Here is a 21,731-nt window from a genome sequence, read left to right on the forward strand (position 1 = left end):
TAAGAATTACTGGGTCTTTCCTCCATTTATTTACTTTTTTTTTCCGTTTTCCTTTCTTTGTATGTTGGTGGTTAAGTAAGTTTTTTTTTTTTTTTAATATGAGACAAAGTCTCACTTTGTCGCCCTCAGTAGAGTGCTGTTGTGTCATAGCTCACAGCATTCTCAAACTCTTGGGCTCAAGTAGTCCTCTTGCTTCTGCCTCCCAAGTAGCTGGGACTATGCCTGCCACAAAGCCCACCACAATGCCTAGCCTGGCTATTTTTAGAGAAGGGGTCTCACTCTTGCTCAGCCTTGTCTTGAATTCCTGAGCTCAGGCAATCCAGCTGCTCTGGCTTCCCAGAGAGCTAGGATTGTAGGTGTGAGCCACCTCACCCGGCATTAAGTCAGATATTTTCAATAAGTGATGTCATAATAATTTTTTTCTTTGAATGTCAGGTATTAAAACTAGCTGTTGTCGCCTAGGCGAGGTGTCTCATGCCTGTAATCCTAGCACTTTGGGAGGCCAGGGCAGGTGGATTGCTTGAGCCAGCCTGAGCAAGAGCAAGACCCTGGTCTCTACTAAAAATAGAAGAAAAGTAGTTGTTATTAGTTTCCCCCTTTTTCTTATTACTCAAATGAAGGTAACAAATATATAATGTGTGGAATGGTTAATGAAGACTGGCATATTCATACTCTCAGCTGCCATATTTTAGAAGGCTCAGTATTGTTGAAGGCTAGCATTAACACTAATTAATTTGTCCATGATACTATCAGTGTACATGGGAATAGGGAATTGTGTGAGCTGGAAGTCTAAGCTTGGAACTGAGTCAGAATCATGAGGTTGGAAGTGATTTCTGGTCTTTTCTGGCTATACAAAGTCACTTGATCATTCTGCTTTTTTTCTTTATTCATTAAAAATACTTCAGTGTAATAATAATAACTGACATTTATCAGTATTTTTCTATATGTCACACTATACTTTTTATAGAACTATTAACTATTTTAGAAAAATAATACAGCATTTTGTGAGATGAGAGCTATTTTCAGTCTGATTTGTGGTTGGTTGCTAATATACTTAGGATATGCCTATTTGTAAACTTTTCTGTTATCTTACCCAGAGTGAATTGATTTTCTAGATGAAGCAGTAAAGGCATTTTATAAAATGTTATTTTGGCCTTTTTGTATCATAGCATTTGCATTATGTTAGAAGTTTTTTTTTTAGCCATTTTTCCTGGAAAAGCACATAATTTTTTTTTTTATTTTAAAAAAGAGAATGAGTGAGTGACTCTGTATGCCATCAGAGGGATCAGGATCCCTGGGATTGAAAACTTTCCTGAAGCCTGGAGAGAGCCAGTCAGACTGGGTTTGAGCTGTGGTTCAGAACCATGGTGGGGTGGAAATTAATGGCAAACACATTTATTCTTGGCTACAGTTTTAAAAGGCTGCATTTTTGTTTTTGTGAATTCATTAGCCTCAGTTCCTAAATATAAGTATAATAATATGTGTATGAATATATACATTTTGGTAGGGGTCTGGTCGGGGCACAGTTGTTAGGGAAGACTAAGAACAGAGGGATCTTGTTTTTTCTCCTTTCTCGATTGCCCAGAACCTTTCTCTACTTCGGTACTAATTGGTAGCTACTGGTAATATTCAAGTGTTAAGTGGGAAAGTTGTTTAATTTATTTAACAATTGGGAGTTAGCAATAAAAATGCCAGCAGAAATAAATAGAAATAAACAGGGAAAAATTTTTCTTCATGATTTCAAATGGTAAATATGAGATAATTGCACATTTTCCCTTTCTGATGGATTCCTCATCCTTCTTTTTCTCATGGTTATCAAGGGACTATCTATATGTCAAGCCTTCAGATGACAAGATATCATTGCTTTGATGTTTGTTCCTCAAAATGACTTCTTATCTTTGATGACGTGGAACTCATAGCAGTAGTCGTTTTCTTTTTCTGTCATCAATTGTAGTGATAACTGTTAAATTTGTAGTGACCTAGCCTAGAGATGTCGTAGGACTGAACAAATACAAATAGTTAAAATGAATTTAACACACCTAATGTAGTTTAGCCTAGCCTACCTTAAATGTGAGTCAGAGCTGAGTGAAATCATCTAACATCTGGCCTGTTTTATAATAAAGTGTTGAGTATGTTATGTAATTTATTGAATACTGAAAGTGAAAAACAGAATCATGGTTCCTAAGTTGAACCCTTATAAGTCAGGGAGTGTCTGTATTGGTTTTAGTTCGTTATTTATTGTCAAAGTAGTATATATCCTCACTGTAGAGAACTTCTAAAAACATGTGGAAGAAAGTAATGAGCCATAAATTTGTTACTTAGAGATAAATCATTGGTGCATTTTTTCCAGTCTTTTTTCTATGCATTATAAAGTCAGCTCTCAATTAAATTGAATGATAGGTTGGGGGAGGGGTTGGCCTTCGAATAAATATATCACAGATCTTGGTTAAAATTGTAGGCAGATCATCAGTGTCAGGAGTCTCTTGTAGCAGGAAATGGGATCTCTGCTGGCCTAGGTAACTAGACTGTGGCTGATTTGTACTCATAGATATCCCCTGAAAGGATTATGGTCATAGCTTTAAGGCTGGGATGCTGTTGCAGCAAAGGAAGAGGTCAAAGATTTGGATAGCTTGTCCTCTTACCCTGGGCTTCAACCAAAGGAGCCCTAAGGCTTAGTCTGGAAAAGCAGTCATTTAATCATCTGTGGCAATTTTATAGAACCTGAAAAGTAAAAAATATGTCCTAGTCTCTGCCACACCATGATCAACATTAATCTGAAAGCCAGGTAATTTCCTAGTAATTGAGCATTCATGCAGAATGTGTAGTTCTGTATCCTTTACATGGGAGTGGGTTTTGATTATGATTTCAGTATAATGGTAATAGCATTTTGAAACTGGAACAATAGTTCAGTCTGGTATGACTACCCTATTTAGGGAACTTATTAGAGTTTGCTTATAACACTTGAGAGAAGCAGGAAATTAGCAAGATTGGCAGTGGGTTCATTTGTAGGATAAATAGGTCCAATATTTAACAGTCCAAAAGTAGATTGTGATAGTTGTACAAAGGAACTTTAGAAAAAAATTTTTTTTGAATTGGCTTTATTTGATTCTCTCTCTTGGTCTTTCACTTTTATGTGACTCATTCACATTTTGTGTATTAAGTCTAACAGAAGTGTCTTTTTAAAATTAGGATTTCCTAGAATATAATGGATCTTTGGAAGAAGCTTGACTACTTGCTTAATGTATAGTAATGTGTAGCTGGAATACTAATTTATTCTTGTGATTTATAGATAAAGGTGGTAACTTATTAACTAGTGTTTTTTTTCCAGTTTCTCTTCAGCAACGGGTAGCAGAATTGGAAAAAATTAATGCAGAATTTTTACGGGCACAGCAGCAGCTTGAGCAAGAATTTAATCAAAAGAGAGCAAAATTTAAGGAGTTATATTTGGCTAAAGAGGGTAAGTTTCTAAGTCTACCACAACCCCCATACTAAAGCTACCTTAAAATATTAAGTTTCTTAGTCATAAAGTGTTAATTTTTTTTTTTTTTTAATCTAACTCAACAACCAATGAATATACGGTGTTAATTTTATCATTATATACCTTTATTTTATTTGTTCTTATATTGCATAATAAAAGAGTACTATTTAGAGGCTAGAGTTAACAATGGAATAGAAAAACAGGTAGAAAAATGGGTTATCCAGATTTTTTCTTGATTTTTGACATGCTAAATTTTTAAAACTACTATTTAGAGCAGTGACTCTCAAACTTCAACGTGGCTAAAGTCATCTGGAGATCTTGTTAAACCATAGTATGTTTGAGTGAGACCCTAAGATATGCATTTATAATAAGCTTACAGGTGATTACAATTACTTCTAGTCCAACGACCACAATTTTGGAACTCCTGTTCTAGACTAGTGATCATCCAATTTTTTAATTTATGCACTCCAGAAAATATTTATATACTTAGATATATTCCACACATTTTTAAGTTGATGTTTAAAATTTTTTTTTTTTTTTTTTTGGCTGGGGCTGGGTTTGAACCCGCCACCTCCGGCATATGGGACCGGCGTCCTACTCCTTGAGCTATAGGCGCCGCCCAGATGTTTAAAAATTTTTAAGTTTAAAAAAATGTAAAGGGCTGGGCACCGTGGCTCACACCTGTAATCCCAACACTGTTGGAGGCTGGGGCAGGTAGATTACTTGAGCTCAGGAGTTTGAGACTAGAACACAAGTGAGACCACATCTCTACTAAAAATAGAAGAAACCAGCTGGGTGTTGTAGTAGGCGCCTGTAGTTCAGCTACTCAGGAAGCTGAGGCAGGAAGATTGGTTGAGATGAAGAGTTTGAGGTTGCCGTGAGCAATGATGATGCCATGGCAGTGTACCCAGGGTGATGGAGCCAGACTCTTGTCTCAAAAAAAAAAAAAAAAGGTGGCACCTGTGGCTCAAAGGAGTAGGGCGCTGGCCCCATATGCCGGAGGTGGTGGGTTCAAACCCAGCCCCGGCCAAACACTGCAAAAAAAAAAAAAAAAAAAAAGATGTAAAGGATATAAATTTCATGATATTGTCAATTCTTAACAATTTAAAACTTCATGCTTTTAAACATATCCACTGTAATCCAAATATAGTGATTTAATATCTATCACTATCCACGTTTAACAGACAAGTACATGAATAAGCTTTTCAGGAGAGAAATTTTACATTGTTTTCCTCCTTTACTTTGGTTTTCTTTATATCTCTCTTAGAATTTTATTCTTAAAAGTGGTTCTGAAACTTGACTATTACAGCATAAGTACTCATAGAATTGTTAAAAGAAAGATTGCTCAGAGTTTCTGATTCACTAGGTCAGTGGGATCCTAGAATTTGTATTTCTAGTAAGTTATCAGGTGATGGCTGGCTGATATTATTGGTTCAGAGACCACAGTTTAGAGAGCCAGTGGACTAAAGTAATGTCTTATGTTTGAAAGTCCTTTTAAAAATAGAGTTCTCTCCAGCAAACGTATACATGTCAATTTCTTCTGTATTGCAGCTATTATTAAAATTATTAGGAATATACAACCACACTACAGATAATTAATATATTATAAAATTAGTTATTCAAATTAAAAAATTATTGGAAATGTAGCTCTTATGAGACATCTCTAAATTAATTACATTATTAGTCTCTGGTTGAATATTATTTATTGCTGGTAAAAGATAGGTTTGAGCATCAGTTCTATTGTATTCTATTTTTTTGTTTTTGTTTCTTGAGATATAAATGCTAAGAAACCTCAGTTTCATAAAAAGTAGATATTTTTATTTTAGCAATGGTTACTCAATTCTTCTCTTTCTTTTTCTTTCTTTCTTTTTTTTTTTTTTTTTGAGACAAGAGTCTCATTTTGTCACCCTTGGTAGAGTGCTGTGGCATCATAGCTCACAGCAATCTCAAACTCTTGGGCTCAAGCGATTCTCCTGCCTCAGCCTCCAAAGTCACTAGGACTATAGGCGCCTGCCACAGTACCTGGCTATTTTTGAGAGATGAGGTCTTGCTCTTGCTCAGGCTGGTCTCGGACCCATGAGCTCAGGCAGTCCACCCTCCTCAACTTCCTAGAGTGCTAGGATTACAGGCATGAGCCACTGTGCCTGGCCTAGTCTTTCTGAATTATATGTTATATTATGCAGTGCTTTAGCTTCAAAAATATTTCTTTTCTATTAGCTAACAGCTCAGTTAAATATTCCTTCAGTTCTGTTGGAAGACTTCGCACCCACCTGACTCACACAGTAATTTGCTTTTTATTATTGATACTGATATTTTAAATTGTCCCTCTCATTTGATACATAGGGGAGATTTTAACACAATAGGATAATGGACCATAGTAAAATTCAGGATGACTAAAAAGCCTTTCTCTTGCTACATAGGAGAAGAGTGATTATGAAAGGGGAGGTAAAGAATGAGAATCTGAGCTTAAACATCTGCATTTTGAGAAAGAATATTTATGAGAGTTGGGGATCTAGAACAGCAGTTCTCAACCCGTAGGTCGTGACCCCTTTTTAACAATGAAAATATATTGTGGCATTTAGGAAGGTTGAGAACCACTGATCTAGAAGTTAATTCCTTTAGTACAACATATGCCTATGTATCTCTCATGAAACCTTTGAATATTCCCAGGACTACAGTACCCTACTTTGAAGACCATTGCTCTAGAGTGGACTATAGATAGTGGTTATAGATAGACACCTTTGAATACTCCCAGGACTACAGTACCCTACTTTGAAGACCATTGCTCTAGAGTGGTGTTATTTGGACGGTATGCATATAGTGGTGTTATTTGGACGGTATGCATATAGTGGTGTTATTTGGACTGTATGCATATAGTGGTGTTATTTGGACTATAGCACAGGGTGGCGCCTGTGGCTCAAAGGAGTAGGGTGCTGGCCCTATATGCTGGAGGTGGCGGGTTCAAACCCAGCCTTGGCCAAAAAAACCCCCAAACTGAGTGGGTTATGATCAGCAATTTAAGATGGAATAAAATGGAAAATAACAGAGTACATTAGCTGGGTGCAGTGGATCATGCCTGTAATCCTAGCACTCTGGTATGCTGAGGTGGGTGGATTGCCTGAACTCACAGGTTGGAGACCAGCCTGAGCCACAGCGAGACCTTGTCTCTAAAAAATAGCCAGGTGTTGTGGCAGGTGCCTGTAGTCCCAACTACTCGGGAGGCTGAGGCAGGAGAATCGCTTGAGCCCAAGAGTTTGAGATTGTTGTGAGCTATGATGTCACAGCACTTTACCAAGGGTGACAAAATGATACTCTGTCTCAAAAAAAAACAAACAAAACAAAAACCCCAAAACAGAGTACATTATACTTGGTAAGGTTAAGTAAATACAGCTGCACACAATTTTTGTTTTGTTATATGTATACATGTATATATAGGGTTGTGATATAAAATATATATAAAACATTTCTTGCTGTTATTGTCTTCAAAGAATTTTGAAAGCCATTATGGTATAGAATGGAAGGTTCTTAGACCTCAGAGAATTTAACCTTGGCTTGGAAAGACTTACTGACTTCAGTATGGAATGAGGTTCTGTTTTCTCATGGCAGGAGAGCTCTTTTCCTATTTAATTTTGTTCTTCATAGGCTGATAAAGACCTGGGAAAGCTTATGTTCATGTGTAGGCACGATAGCACTGTGCAAGACTTACCGTGGAGGCTGAGATGCATGAGATGGTTTTTATTTTCAAGGAAATATAGTCTACTATGGTGCATAATACATTTTTGCACTGTATTGTCATTGAATATATGTTAAGTGTCATGGGAAATAAGTTTTCTGTGCTTTTCAGTATGTTCATGTGAATTTATTTTCCTCTCTCTCTTTAAATTTGTTTCCACTTAAGAATTGACAAAGCAGTCATATATGTCCTTGTCTAGAAGACCTGTTACACATTTAATGTATAAGGTCACTAATGTTTCCTCTGATAACCAGTTCAAACCCAATGTAATACTAGCCAGTGACATCCGTTTTTTTTTTGTTGTTGTTTGTTTTTTTAACCCCTTTATCTCTCACTCCAATACCTCTGTAGGTTGGCTATCTTTTCTATAGCTTTTTCTTTAAGTCTCTTTATTCTGTAATTTGAAGCTAATATTGTCCAATACTTTTTTTTTTTCTGTTTTTCTCTGTCTCCAAATAAAGTTGTTAGAGTTTACCATGTTTTCTTGTTTTCTTTGAGGTTATAAAATTGACTTTTCTCTAAAATTCTGAATGAAAATGACAAAGAACATCTCATTTCTGAAATGCATTATCAATTGGATTTTATATCTTTGACATAAAGAGCTTATATGTTCAAAAACATACCTGGTATGTTAAAATTGCTTTGGTAATATCTATACCCAATAAATAATCTTTTGTGTACTGTGTATCTTTCCTATCAGAAGTTCTCAAGCTAGCCATAGAGCACAGTTGAGATAACTTTTTACAAAAATTTGAAAACAAGGCTCGGCGCCTGTAGCTCAGCGGCTAGGGCGCCAGCCACATACACCATAGCTGGCGGGTTCGAATCCAGCCTGGGCCTGCCAAACAACAATGACAATTACAACCGAAAAATAGCCCAGTATTGTGGTGGGTGCCTGTAGTCCCAGCTACTTGGGAGGCTGAGGCAAGAGAATCGCTTAAGCCCAAGAGTTTGAGGTTGCTGTGAGCTGTGACACCACAGCACTCTACCGAGAGCTACATAGTAGGACTCTGTCTCAAAGAGAAAAAAAAAATTGAAAACAAATACTGTGATCTTTTTGGTGCCATTCCTAAAGAAAATGCATAGCTCATACTGTTTGATGCTACCTTATGTCATAATAAAAATCAAATGTAAAGATTTTCTCTAAAGGAACAGTTTATATTATTGCCATCTACTATGAACTCTAAATGTAGTTTTTTTAATGATTGTCACAGGTGTTAATAGTGTAAACCATGATTTTGATGTGCTTGCTAATCTGTATTGTTCTGCAAACCTGGTCAAAATAAACCTGAAGAGTCTAAACATTGCTTTTCCTCAGTAGTGGCAGCTTTTGCTTTGGTGTTGTAATAGTTGTGCTTGCATTTACAGTATTTGGAGAACCCTTAAAATATAAGTGCAAACAGTAATGAGGAATGTTAATAAAAGAGATTACTATCTTTTACTCCTCTTTCTGCCTATTTTTGCTTTACTACCCGTTATTTTTCCAGCTGACTTCAACTGGAAATGTTATAAATACTTCTGAAAGTTTTGTTGCTTTTCTTTGAACTTGAAAAAAGTATCTTCTTTAGCTTTCTTCTCTTAACTAACTTTAGTATAAAGCTTAGTACTACAGCAGTGTTTGTGTTTTGGATGAGCCTATTACATGAAACAACGAACCAAAAGACCATTGAGTGCTCAATTTGAAGAAAAATAGAGACTATGGCTAATCACCAGAAGACACTGAAATTTTCTAGTGGTGTTCAACAGGACTTTATACATGGTCATAATTTATATAAAGATCTAATGCTGACTAATCAGAATTTCAATAGTGAAAAGCTAGGTTTAGGAAGCTATTTGTGGTTTAGGTGCCATGAGCTTATACTTAGATATGGAAATGAACTAAGATTATATAAAAATCAGTGAAAATATTTTATTAAAAAATCTTGGAAATAAAAGATTAGAACTTAATCTTTTTTTTTTTTTTTTTTTTGTGATTTTTTTGGCCGGGGCTGGGTTTGAACCCGCCACCTCCGGCATATGGGACCGGCGCCCTACTCCTTGAGCCACAGGCGCCACCCTTTTTTTTTTTTTTTTTTTTGTAGAGACAGAGTCTCACTTTATGGCCCTCGGTAGAGTGCCGTGGCCTCACACAGCTCACAGCAACCTCCAACTCCTGGGCTTAAGCAATTCTCTTGCCTCAGCCTCCCAAGTAGCTGGGACTACAGGCGCCCGCCACAACGCCCGGCTATTTTTTGGTTGCAGTTTGGCCGGGGCTGGGTTTGAACCTGCCACCCTCGGTATATGGGGCCGGCGCCCTACCAACTGAGCCACAGGCGCCGCCCATAACTTAATCTTAATAAATGATGTAAATTGTAGACAAGGCACCGATTTTAATAAATTAGAAAATAGTGTTGTGGATTTATCCCTTCTCATGAGACAAAGAGAGGGAACTGTCAAAGAATCTATCAAAGACATAGAGGGTAAATTTGGAACCTCTAACACACATCTAAAAAGAGTATCAGAGGGGGCAGCACCTTGGCTCAAAGGAGTAGGGCACTGGCCCCAGATGCCAGAGGTGGAGGGTTCAAACCCAGCCCCAGCCAAAAACTGCAAAAAAAAAGTATTAGAGGCCTGGTGAGGTGGCTCACACCTTTACTCCTAGCACTCTTGGGAGGCCAAAGCAGGTGGATCACCTGAGCTCAGGAGTTCAAGACCAGCCTGAGCAACCCTGTCTCTAAAAAATAGCCAGGTGCTGTGGCAGGTGCCTGGGGTCCCAGGTATTTGGGAGAGTGAGGCAAGAGGATCACTTGAACTCAAGAGTTTGAGGTTGCTGTGATCTATGACACCCTGGCACTCCACCGAGGGTGACAAAGTGAGACCATATCTTGGAAAAAATAATAATAAAAAGAATATCAGGAGAACATGAAGGGAATAGTAGACAACATTTGAGGAGCTAAAGACTGAGATTTTACAAGCACCAAAGAAAATGTGATTCCTTACCAATACTGAGTACCAAGCAGGGTAAATAATGGTAAGTTTATACCTTGACAAACTTCTTAAACTGTAGAACAGTGGTTCTCAACCTTCCTAATGCCGAGACCCTTTAAATACAGTTCCTCATGTTGTGGTGACCCCAACCATGAAATTATTTTTGTTGCTACTTCATAACTGTAGTTTTGCTAGTGTTATGAATCGTAATGTAAATATCTGATATGCAGGATGTATTTAGGTGATCTCTGTGAAAGAGTTGTTCAACCCCCAAAGGGGTCGCGACCCACAGGTTGAGAACTGCTGCTGTAGAACATCAAGAATGAAAAGAAGCTGGGTGTGGTGGCTCATGCCTGTAATCCTACTACTTTGGGAGGCCGAGGTGGGTAGATTGCATGAGCTCAGGAGTTCAAGACCAGCCTGAGCAAGAGTGGGACCCCATCTCTGCTAAAAATAGACAAACCAGCTGTGCATAGTGCTGGGTACCTGTAACCCAGCTACTTGGGACACTGAGGCAGGAGGATTACTCGAGCCCAAAAGTTTGAGGGTGGTGTGAGTGGCAGTAATGCCATAGCACTCTACCCAGGGTGACAAGAGTGAGACTCTCTAAGAGGTGAATAAATAAAACAAGTAAACAAACAACAACAAAAAAAAAAATGAAAAAAGAATGAAAAGAAAAGCTTCCAGAGAGAAGAAACAATTACACTGACAGGAGACACCTCATAAACAGAACAGATGCCAGAAGACAATGAATTAAGATCATCAGAGTGCAGAGAATAGAATAATTATCAACTTAAAATTGTATGTGCAGCCAAATTATTTGTGAGGACAAAAAATAGGTACTCTAGCCATCCAAAAACTAAGAGCATTTATCACCGAAAGAACATTTACAAGAAGAAAAGTAAACATAGAGGAAGGATATAAGAAACAAGACAAGGGACAGAAACTGATAATCTATTTAAAAAACAAACTTTCCAATTCACTTTTCTTTTTAAAAGAAAAAAAACAACGAAACACTAATAACAATGCTTCAATGTTTTAGGTAAAATGCATTGAAGATATATAGAAGGCTACTTTATAATAAACATCTACCAAAGAAATGTTAGAATCATAAACTTTTATTTACCTGACAAAATAGCCTTTACATGTCATATGAAACAAAAGGGAGATACTTAATAGTCCATCAATTGCTAGATCAAGATTAAGCAAGGCCAAGGTAGAGTAGCTTTAAATAACAGAATTAAAAAACCTAATTTCCTAGGAAATCTGCATCTAAGAAACTGTGTATTCCTTTTATGTTCATACAGAATACTTAAAAAAACTACCGAATTTATCTATACATCTCAAAGGAAGGCTCACCATATTTCAAAAGTCAAGCTATCTACCATGTTGCCTTCTTCAATGCAGTTAGAAAGATTTTAGGCAATAATGTGAGTATATATTTTAATAGTTTGGAAACTAAGAATGCATTCCTAAATACCTGTTGAGTTAAAGAGGAAATCATACTTTATATTGCAAAATATTGGGAATACAGTAGAAATACTTATGGGATGCAGAAAAATGATACTTTGTAATTTTGTAGAATTTATTAAAGTTAATTTATTAAAAACACGAGGTTAAAAGAAAAGTTTGTAGAGGCAAAAGACCTAGAGTAGCTGACTAAATATTGAAGGAAAAGAACAAAATCTAAGGACTGACATGACATTACCTGACTTTAAATATAAAGCTACATTAAGATAGTGTGATGTTAATGAAGAATAGAGATAGATTAAAGGAACAGAAAGAATAGCGCAGAAATACACCCACATAAATATGATCACCTGCTCTTTGACAAGGGAACAAAGGCAATCCAATAAAATAAAAAGTCTTTCAACAAGTGATGCTGGAATAACTGGACCATCCATAATCAGAGTGGTGACTCTAGACAAACTACATTGTTTTAAAAAAATAAATGAAAATCACAGACCTAAATAAAAATACAGAACTATAAATGTAGAATATAACAGCAGAAAAACTAGGTGACCTTGAATATGGGAGTGACTTCGTAGATATAAAACCGACGGCACAATCCATGAAAGAAGCAATAGCTGGACTTCACTAAAATGAAAATTTTCTGCCCTGTGAGAAATGCTGTCAAGAGAATGAGATGATAAGCCCCAGATTGGGAGAAAATATTTGAAAAAGACACATATAAACTGCATTAAATATGGTTTGTTATTGTAGCACTTTTTACAACAAAACTATACTTGAACAGTTCTAAACTGTACATACATACTGTATGGAGCCTGTCCTCTGAAAGGGTTTCTTATTTCTATGTGGAATTTCATATCTTGCAGTGTCCTGTAAATAAAGATTAAAGTCTTAAAAAAATCCAAAATATACATGCACTATAACCAGCCTTGTATAAGTTCTAGGCACTGTTCTTTCTAATTTGTTCAAATGGTTCTTTCCCTTCCCTGGGACTTTGTTACCCAAAATATACAAAGAACTCTTAAAATGTACCAGTAATTTACCCTGGAGGACTTCTGCTTCTGGAGTGGCAGTATAAGAAGGAAGCTAGTTTACTCTCCCTTGCAAAAAACCAGAGCTAGACACATGCTAAGTTTGTCACCAAAAATATCCCAAAACTCAAATATGAAGATAAGATAGTTTTTATGGCCACAGAGAAGTAAAAAAACCTCTTGAGCAGATAGTAAGAGACTTTCACATCTGTGATACTCCTCTCCCTTCTGCCCAGCACCAAGTGCATGGAAAATTTTCCCTTAACTCACTGTTTTTACACTGGAAAAAGTGAAATTAAGGAATTAAGGTGGAGGCCGGGCGTGGTGGCTCATGCCGGTAGTCCTAGCACTGTGGGAGGCCGAGGCAGGTGGATTGCCTGAGCCCAGAGGTTTGAGACCAGCATGAGCCAGAGTGAGACCCCATCTCTACCAAAAAAAGCTGGCGTGCGCCTGTAGTCCCAGCTACTTGGGAGGCAAAGGACAAGAGAATCGCTGAAGATAGAAAGGAAAAAAAAAAAAGAAAACAACTTCAAACTAAGATGAGTGAAAGCCAGCTGAAATTGAAAGCAAAATTAAAAAAAAAATTAAGGTGGAATATCCAGGTGTTGTGGCGGACATCTGTAGTCCCAGCTACTTGTGAGGCTGAGGCAAGAGAATTGCTTAAGCCCAAGAGTTGGAGGTTGCTGTGAGGTATGACGCCTTGCACTCTACTGAGGGTGACATAGTAAGTCTCTGTCTCAAAAAAAAAAAAAGAAAAAGGTGGACAACCAGCTTCCAAACCATCTTGAGTTCCTTAGCAGGAGACCGTCCCTGCCTTAACCCATAGGAAGCATTATAAGTCCCTAAAGGAGAAATAACCCTGAAGACAGAGGGTGATGGCAGGTTTACCATCCTCAGTCCTGGAAACTGCTCTGAAACTTAGTCAAATAAGTCGTAATGTTGCTCAGCAACACTGTACTTCAGGAGTTTTATCTCACAGGTTGGGGTGGGTAGGGTAGGGGTGGGGGTCACAAACCCCTAGCCAGCCTTTCCATACTGTGCTCAAACAAATGGACAAATGTATTAATAGAGCCAAGGCAAACCTGAACTTAAGATAGCCCCAAGAGTCAAAAAGAAGGCAGTGATCTATTAGTGAAGATTTGCTGAACAAATGTTTTCAATAAAAGCCAGATGAAGAAAATGGGAATGACTAACAAATCCTTCAGTGCAGAGGCATAGATGCATACCCTAAGAAACACCAGCAAACAGGGAACCATTACTTCTCCAAAGGGGTATGCAAAAATCTAGTGACTGGCCCTAATGAAATGATGATTTATGAGTTCTCTAAGAATTCAAAACAGCAGTTTTATGGAAACTCAGTGATCTCTAAGGTAACACAGAAAAACAGTGTAGACATTTATCAGAAATTTAACAAAAAGGTTGAAATAATAAATTTGAACAGAAATCTTAGAACTGAGAAATGTATTTGCTGAATTGAAAAAATTCATTCGAGGCTCTCGAGCAGAATAGTTCTGAAGCTAAGGAAATAGTAAGTTCAATGATAGGAAATTTGAAAATATATAGAGGAGAAAAAAGAATGAAAAGCAAAAAATTACCTACAAGATACAGAAAATTACTTCAAAAGGCCTAAGAATTATTGGTGTTCAAGAGATAAATGAGCAAGAGCAAGGGTTAGAAAACTTAAAAAACGGGGCGGCGCCTGTGGCTCAGTCGGTAAGGCACTGGCCCCATATACCGAGGGTGGCGGGTTCAAACCCGGCCCCGGCCAAACTGCCACCAAAAAATAGCCGGGCGTTGTGGCGGGCGCCTGTAGTCCCAGCTGCTTGGGAGGCTGAGGCAAGGGAATCGCTTAAGCCCAGGAGTTGGAGGTTGCTGTGAGCTGTGTGAGGCCACGGCACTCTACCGAGGCCATAAAGTGAGACTCTGTCTCTACAAAAAAAAAAAAAGAAAAAAAAACAAAACTTTCCAAGGCTTGAGAAAGATATAAATATCCAGGTACAGGAAAGTTGGAGACCACCACAGTTTAGTGTTCAGCCCAAATAAGGCTACCCAAAGCATATAACAGTCAAACTCTTAAAGGTCACTTATAAAGAAAGAATCCTGGGCGGCGCCTGTGGCTCAATCGGTAGGGCGCCAGCCCCATATACCAAGGGTGGCGGGTTCAAACCCGGCCCCGGCTGAACTGCAACCAAAAAATAGCTGGGCGTGGTGGCGGGCGCCTGTAGTCCCAGCTACTCGGGAGGCTGAGGCAAGAGAATTGCTTAAGCCCAGGAGTTGGAGGTTGCTGTGAGCTGTGTGATGCCATGGCACTCTACCGAGGGCCATAAAGTGAGACTCTGTCACTACCAAAAAAAAAAAAAAAGAAAGAATCCTAAAAGCAGCCAGAAAACAGGCAAATAATTTTAAAGGAGCTCCGGTTCACCAGTGGAATGATAGGAGCATCATTCTGAAAGAAAAAAAAAAAATCCTGCTTTAGAAGAATAGTATATGCTGTAAAATTATCTTTCATATATGAAGGAGAAGTAATGTCTTTTCCAGATAAACAAAAGCTGAGAGAAATCACCACCACTAGACCTGGCTTTATAAGAAATACTAAAGGAGTTTTTTAATCTGAAAAAAAATCTAACATATTTCCTACCCCCAGATATTTGAAGGCATATCACCCACTGGTAGAATTAAATATATGGACAAGCTCAGATTACTCTAATACTATAATTGTGGTGTGCAATCTACTCATAATTCTAATATGAAGCCCACAAGACAAATCTATCAAAAACAGTAATAGCTATAGCAACTTATTAAGATACAGATAATATAAAAATATACAAATTGAGACTAAAAGAATGGGGGATGGAGAGTTAAAATGTAGAAGGCTTTTTTTTTTTTTTTTTTGCAGTTTTTTTTGGCCGGGACTGAGTTTGAACCCAGCACCTCCGGTATGTGGGGCCAGTGCCATAGTCCTTGAGCCACAGGTGCTGCCCATAGAAGGTTTTTTTTTTTGTTTTTCATAGAAGGTTTTTTTATGTTTCTATTCTTTGAGAGCTAAAGTAAGTTGTCATCTCGGTGCCTGTGGCTCAGTGAGTAGGGCGCTAGCCCCATATACCAAGGGTGGTGGGTTCTAACTGGGCCCTGGCCAGACTGCAACAACAACAAAAAATAGCTGGGTGTTGTGTCAGGCGCCTGAAGTCCCAGCTACTTGGGGAGGCTGAGGCAAGAGAATCATTTAAGCCCAAGAGTTGGAGGTTGCTGTGAGCTATGATGCCATGGCACTCTACTGAGGGTGACATAGTGAGACTGTGTCAAAAAAGAAAAAGGCATAAAAGGCGGTCCAGACATGGTGGCTCACACCTGTAATCTCAGCACTTGGGAGGCTGAGGTGGGTGGATTGCCTAAGCTCATGAGTTCAAGACCAGCCTGAGCAAGAGCAAGACCCTGTCTAAAAAATAGCCAGGCGTTGTGTCGGGGCCCCTAGTTCCAGCTACTCAGGAGGCTGGGGCAAGAGGATCCCTTGAAGCCAAAAGTTTGAGGTTGCTGTGAGCTAAGATGTCACAGCATTCTACCGAGGGTGACCAAGTGAGACTCTGTCTCAAAACAAAAACAAAAAAAGGCATAAAGTGGCTGAATGGATACAGAAAACCAATATATGCTGTCTACAAGAAACCCACTTAAGCTAAAAAGATATATGTAGACTGAAAGGGTGGAAAAAGGTATGCAATTAGAAACCAAAAAAGAGCAAGAGTAACTATACTTTTATCAGATAAAATAGACCAGAAATCAAAGATTGTAAAAAAAGTCAAAGGAGGTTATTATATATAATGACAAAGGGGTCAGTTCAGCAAGTGGATATAACAGTTAAAAATATCTATGCACCCACCACTGGAGTTCTAAGTACAGTATATAAAGCAAACCTTAATAGATCTAAAGGGAGTACGATAACGGGAGGCTTAAGCCTTTAATTTTTTTTTTTTTTTAATTTTTAATTTCAGTGTGCTTGTTCATTTTTCTTTGTTTGAAGTACTCCTTTTTTTGTTGATTTTCTTCTTCCTCTGGCGGTGCTGGCTGTTTTTGATGTTGTTGGTAGAGACGGGGTCTTACTCTGGCTCACTGCTGCTCATATGGGTCTTGAACCTCTGAGCTCAGGCAATCCACCCGCCTCGGCCTCCCACAGCGCTGGGATAACAGGCGTGAGCCACCACGCCCGGCCTTAAGCCTTTAATAGATCTAAACAGCAGTATGATAATGGGAGGCTTAAGCACCCCACTTTCAGTAAAGGACAGACTATCCAGACAAAATATCACCAAAGACTTGTAGGAGTTAAACTACACACTAAAGTTATAGGCCTAACATTTCTAGAACATTGCACCCAACTGCTGCAGAATACACATTCTTTGAATCACAACATTTTCCAGAATAGACCATATCTTAGGCCACAAAACAAGTCTGAATTGAAAAAAATAAAAATATTAAGTATATTTTTTGACAATAGACTAAAACTAGAAATCAATAATGAATTTTGGAAACTTTAGAAATCTACAAAATGTAAATAATGTGTTCCTGAGTAACCAATGGATCAATGAAGAATTAAGAAGTAAGTGAAAATAGAAATATAAAATATCAAAAACTATGGGGTAAAGTAAAAGCAGCACTAACAGGGAAGTTTATAGGAATAAACACATATCAGAAAAGTAGAAAGACTTCAAAGAAACAACCTAATGATGCACCTTCAGGAACTAAAAGAGCAAGAACAAACCAAACCCAAAATTAGTAGGAGAAAAAGAATAAAGATGAGAGCAGAAATAAATGAAAATTGAGACTTAAAATAACAAACAGAAGATCAACAAACAAAAAGTGGGTTTCTTGGCTCAGTGCCTATGGCTCAAGCGGCTAAGGCGCCAGCCACATACACCTGAGCTGGTGGGTTCTAATCCAGCCCGGGCCCGCCAAACAACCATGACAGCTGCAACCAAAAAGTAGCCAGGCGTTGGGGTGGGTGCCTGTAGTCCTAGCTGCTTGGGAGGCAGAGTCAGGAGAATAGCTTGAGCCCAGGAATTGGAAGTTGCTGTGAGCTGTGATGCTACAGCACTCTACTCAGGGCAACAGCTTGAGGCTCTGTCTCAAAAAAAAAAGGTGGGTTTCCTGAAAAGATAAAATCAAGCCTCTGGCTAGATTGGGAAAAAAAAAAAAAAGGAGAAAAGATCCAAATAACATTAGAAACAAAGAAGGAGGCATGGTAACAGAGACCACAGAAATAAAAGAATCATTAAGTACTATTATGAACTAGTATACATCAAAAAATTGGAAAATCTAAAAATCCTGGTGCAGTGACACATCCCTGTAATCTTGGCTACTTAAGACGCTGAGGTGAGAGGATTGCTTGAGGCCAGGTGTTCAACAAGTTCAGCCTGGGCAACATAGTGAGACCCTATCTCTTAAGAAACCCTAGAACAAACTGACAAATTTTTAGACACATACAACCTGCTGAGATGAAACCATGAAGAAGTAGAAAACCTCAATAAACCAGTAATGAATAATGAGAATGAAGCTATAATTTAAAATCTTCCACTAAAACTACAGGTCAGTATCACTCGCAAACATAAATTTAAAAATTCTCAGTAAAACACTAGCAAAGCAAATTAAAACACATTAAAAAGATCATACACCATGATGAAGTGAGGTTTATCCCAGAAATGCAAGAATTATTCTACACACACAAATCAATAAGCATGGTAAATCACATTAACAGGACCAAGCATAAAAACCATATAATTATTTCAATAGATACCAAAAAAGCATTCTACCAGCCGGGCCTGGTGGCTCATGCCTGTAATCCTAGCACTCTGGGAGGCCAAGGTGGATGATGACAGGTGGATTGCTTGAGCTCAGGAGTTTGAGACCAGTCTGAGAAAGACTGAGACCCTATCTTGACAAAAAAATTGAAAAATTACCTGAGTGTAGTATGTGCATCTGTAGTCCCAGCTACTTGGGAGGTTGAGGCAAGAGGATTGCTCGAGCCCAAGAGTTTGAGGTGAGCTATGACTCTATGGCTCTCTACCAGGGTGACATAGTGAGACTCTGTCTCAAAAAAAAAAAAAAAAATGCAAAAGACCTGGGCAAACAACTCAGCAAAGGATATATACAGATTGCAAGTAAACTTATGAAAAGATGTTCAGTATCATGTGTCCTTAGGGAGTTGCAAATTAAAGAGATACTACCAAACACCTATTAGAATGTCTAAAAATCCAAAACATTGAAAACAGGAAATGTTGATGAGGATGTTGAACAACAGGAATACTCATTCATTGCTAATGGGAATGCAAAATGATATATTCCCTTTGAGAGTTTGGTAATTTCTTACAAGACTAACACTCTTACATTTAACTTAGCAGTGATGCTCTTTGGTATTTACTTAAATGACCTGCAAACCTATGTATACACAGAAACCTGCACAAAGATGTTTATAGCAGTTTTATTCATTAATTGTCACAACTTGGAAGCAACCAAGATGTCTTTTAGAAGGTAAATGGATAAATAAACAGTGTGTCTGTACAGTTGGATATTCTATGTTATAAATAAATGAACTATCAAAACAGTAATAGACATGGAGGATCTTTAAACGTGTACTACTAAGTGAAAGAAGACTATTTGAAAAGGCCACATATCATTTTTTTCCATCTACAGTAGAATCTCCACCTTAGACCACCTGCCTACATTGACCACCTCCTTAAGTTGACCTAATTTTCATAGATAGACATGCAGCATATGTACACATCAGTATAGTAGGCCTAGTTCCTTATGTTGGAACTAACCTCTGTATGTTGACCAGTTTGTTAGAGTCCCTTGAGTGATCAACTTACAGAGGTTCTACTGTATATGACATTCTGGAAAGGGCAAAACTATAAAAAGATCCAGTGGTTGCCAGGGAAAGGAGGAAGAGAGATGAATATACAGAGCACAGAGAACTTTAGGGCAGTGAAACTGTGCTTTTTGATACACAGTACTACAGTGGTGGAAACGTGTCATTATACATGGGTCAAATCCATGGAATGTGCACCACCAAAAATGAACCCCAATGTTAACTATGGCCAGTGGGTGATGATAGTGTGCCAATGAAGGCGTATTAGGTGTAACATTGTAGCACTGTGGTGCAGGATGTCTGTCATTGGGGAGTTTGTGGGTGTGTGGGAGCATGGGACATATGGGGAAATCTCTGTATTTTCTGCTGAATTTTGCTGTGAATCTAAAATTGCTTAAAAATAAAGTTTATTAATAAAAAAATAATAGTCATGCAATCATTTAATGATGGGGATATATTCTGAGAAAGGCATCATTAGGTGATTTTGTGCTTGTGTGGATGTCTAGTAGGAGTATACTGACACAAACATAGGTGGTAGAGCCTACCACACACCTAGGCTATATGATGTAGTGCTCTTCTCCTAGGCGGCAAATCTGGACAGCGTGTTACTGTACTGAATATTGCAGGCTGTTGTAACTTAATGATAAGTATTTGTATATCTTAACATGTCTAAACATAGGAAGATACTGTGTTGCTAGATTTGACTACACCTAGTGATAGGAAGTTTTTAGTTCTGTTATAACCTTATGAGACCACTGTTGTATATTTTGTTGACTGAAGTGTCAATAGACAGTGCATGTGTCTATGTCTGAGACTTGTCTCAGAATAATATATGTGGAGTGCATACAGATGGATGGGGAACTCCACTAGTTGCTGGAGCTGGCTAGTAGATACATAAAGCTTATAATAACTTCTAATATCTTCTAGGGCAAGTTTTCCTACCTTATTCAAGATGGTCATGGCCTTTTGTTAAATTTACTATGTAATATTTGAAGCAAGAGTAAACAAAGTAGTATAAGTAATACTGTGTTAATTTAGTATATATAGTTTTGGCATGAAAATAAATAGGTCATTTTTACAGAATAAAGTTCCCAGAATCAGACCCTCAGAAATGTGGAAATTTGGTAGATGACAAAGATAGCATCATCAAAATGGGACAGATTGGAGATAATAGGCACAGAACAAGGAGAATGTTTACATAGAAAAGTGGATTTCAACTTCAACATTATATTGCACACAGAAACCTGCAACCATAATGACCATCACTCACGCACCACCACACATGGATATGAACATAGCTGTGAGATGCTGGTATAACCAGGTGGTGAAATCTTACTGAGTCGTGTGTTTAGTAGTGCTGCTGATATATGTGCGTGGTGGCAAGTCCACGAACTTAGTCGTCAGACCTCCTATGATGACAGCTCTGATAGTTATTACAGAGAAAGAGTTCCAAAATTGCTTTGAAGGGTGGACTGGGCACTGGTATTAGAGTGTAGCTTTCTAAGGGGCCTACTTTGAAGGTGACTGTAGTGATACTTAGCAGTGAGATATGTAGCACTTTATCTGGGATGAGTTTGCAAACTTAATTGTCACTCATACATTAACAGACAATAATGTTGAGGGATAAGAAGTGATTGCAGAAAAATATTATGGTGTGATAACGTTAAGACTGTACAACTTGCACTATGGTGTAAAGGTGGAAAATCTGCACTGAAATGATAAACCTAAACTTCTGATAGTTGTGACCTCAGAGGAAGGTAGTGTACTTGTAATGTTTTATTTCCTACAGCTGAAACAGAATTGAAAGCGAGGTAGGGAAACATTAAACCCTGATGAATCTAGGTAATATGTATCCATTAATGATTTATAGTTGTTTCTGTGTTCAAAATGGTTTATAAAGCATTTAGTTACAACCAAGTGTGTTGTTTGAATCTTATTTTGATGCTAATTCAAATCTTCAGGGAAGACTTTTAAAAAACTTTTTATCAGAGATTTGGTATTAGGTATCAGCTATTGTTAATTTTGTCTTGTGTGACAATGGCACTGTGTTTATATGAGGAAATACAGTTTTAGAGATGCACACGCAAGGTGTTAGTTGATGTAATATTTCTGGCACTTACTTTAAAATACTCAGTGAAGAAAAAGTATAGTTGAAATAAACTTGGCAAAATCTTGGTAACTGGTGAATCTTAGTCAAAG

The 21,731-nt window shown here is 37.9% G+C and overlaps 1 protein-coding gene across 3 annotated transcripts in view; it reads left to right on the forward strand.

Annotated features, from left to right (window-relative positions):
• RABEP1 (rabaptin, RAB GTPase binding effector protein 1) overlaps positions 1-21,731 on the forward strand; it is a 116,820-nt gene that overhangs the window by 26,971 nt on the left and 68,118 nt on the right. For all 3 annotated transcript variants that reach the window (XM_053569318.1, XM_053569320.1, XM_053569319.1), the window contains exon 2: positions 3,329-3,457. In XM_053569318.1, the coding sequence (XP_053425293.1) occupies positions 3,329-3,457 (129 nt within the window). The remainder of the gene's footprint in view (positions 1-3,328; positions 3,458-21,731) is intronic.

The sequence above is a fragment of the Nycticebus coucang genome, chromosome 18, assembly GCF_027406575.1.
Source record: "Nycticebus coucang isolate mNycCou1 chromosome 18, mNycCou1.pri, whole genome shotgun sequence".
NCBI lineage: Eukaryota > Metazoa > Chordata > Mammalia > Primates > Lorisidae > Nycticebus > Nycticebus coucang.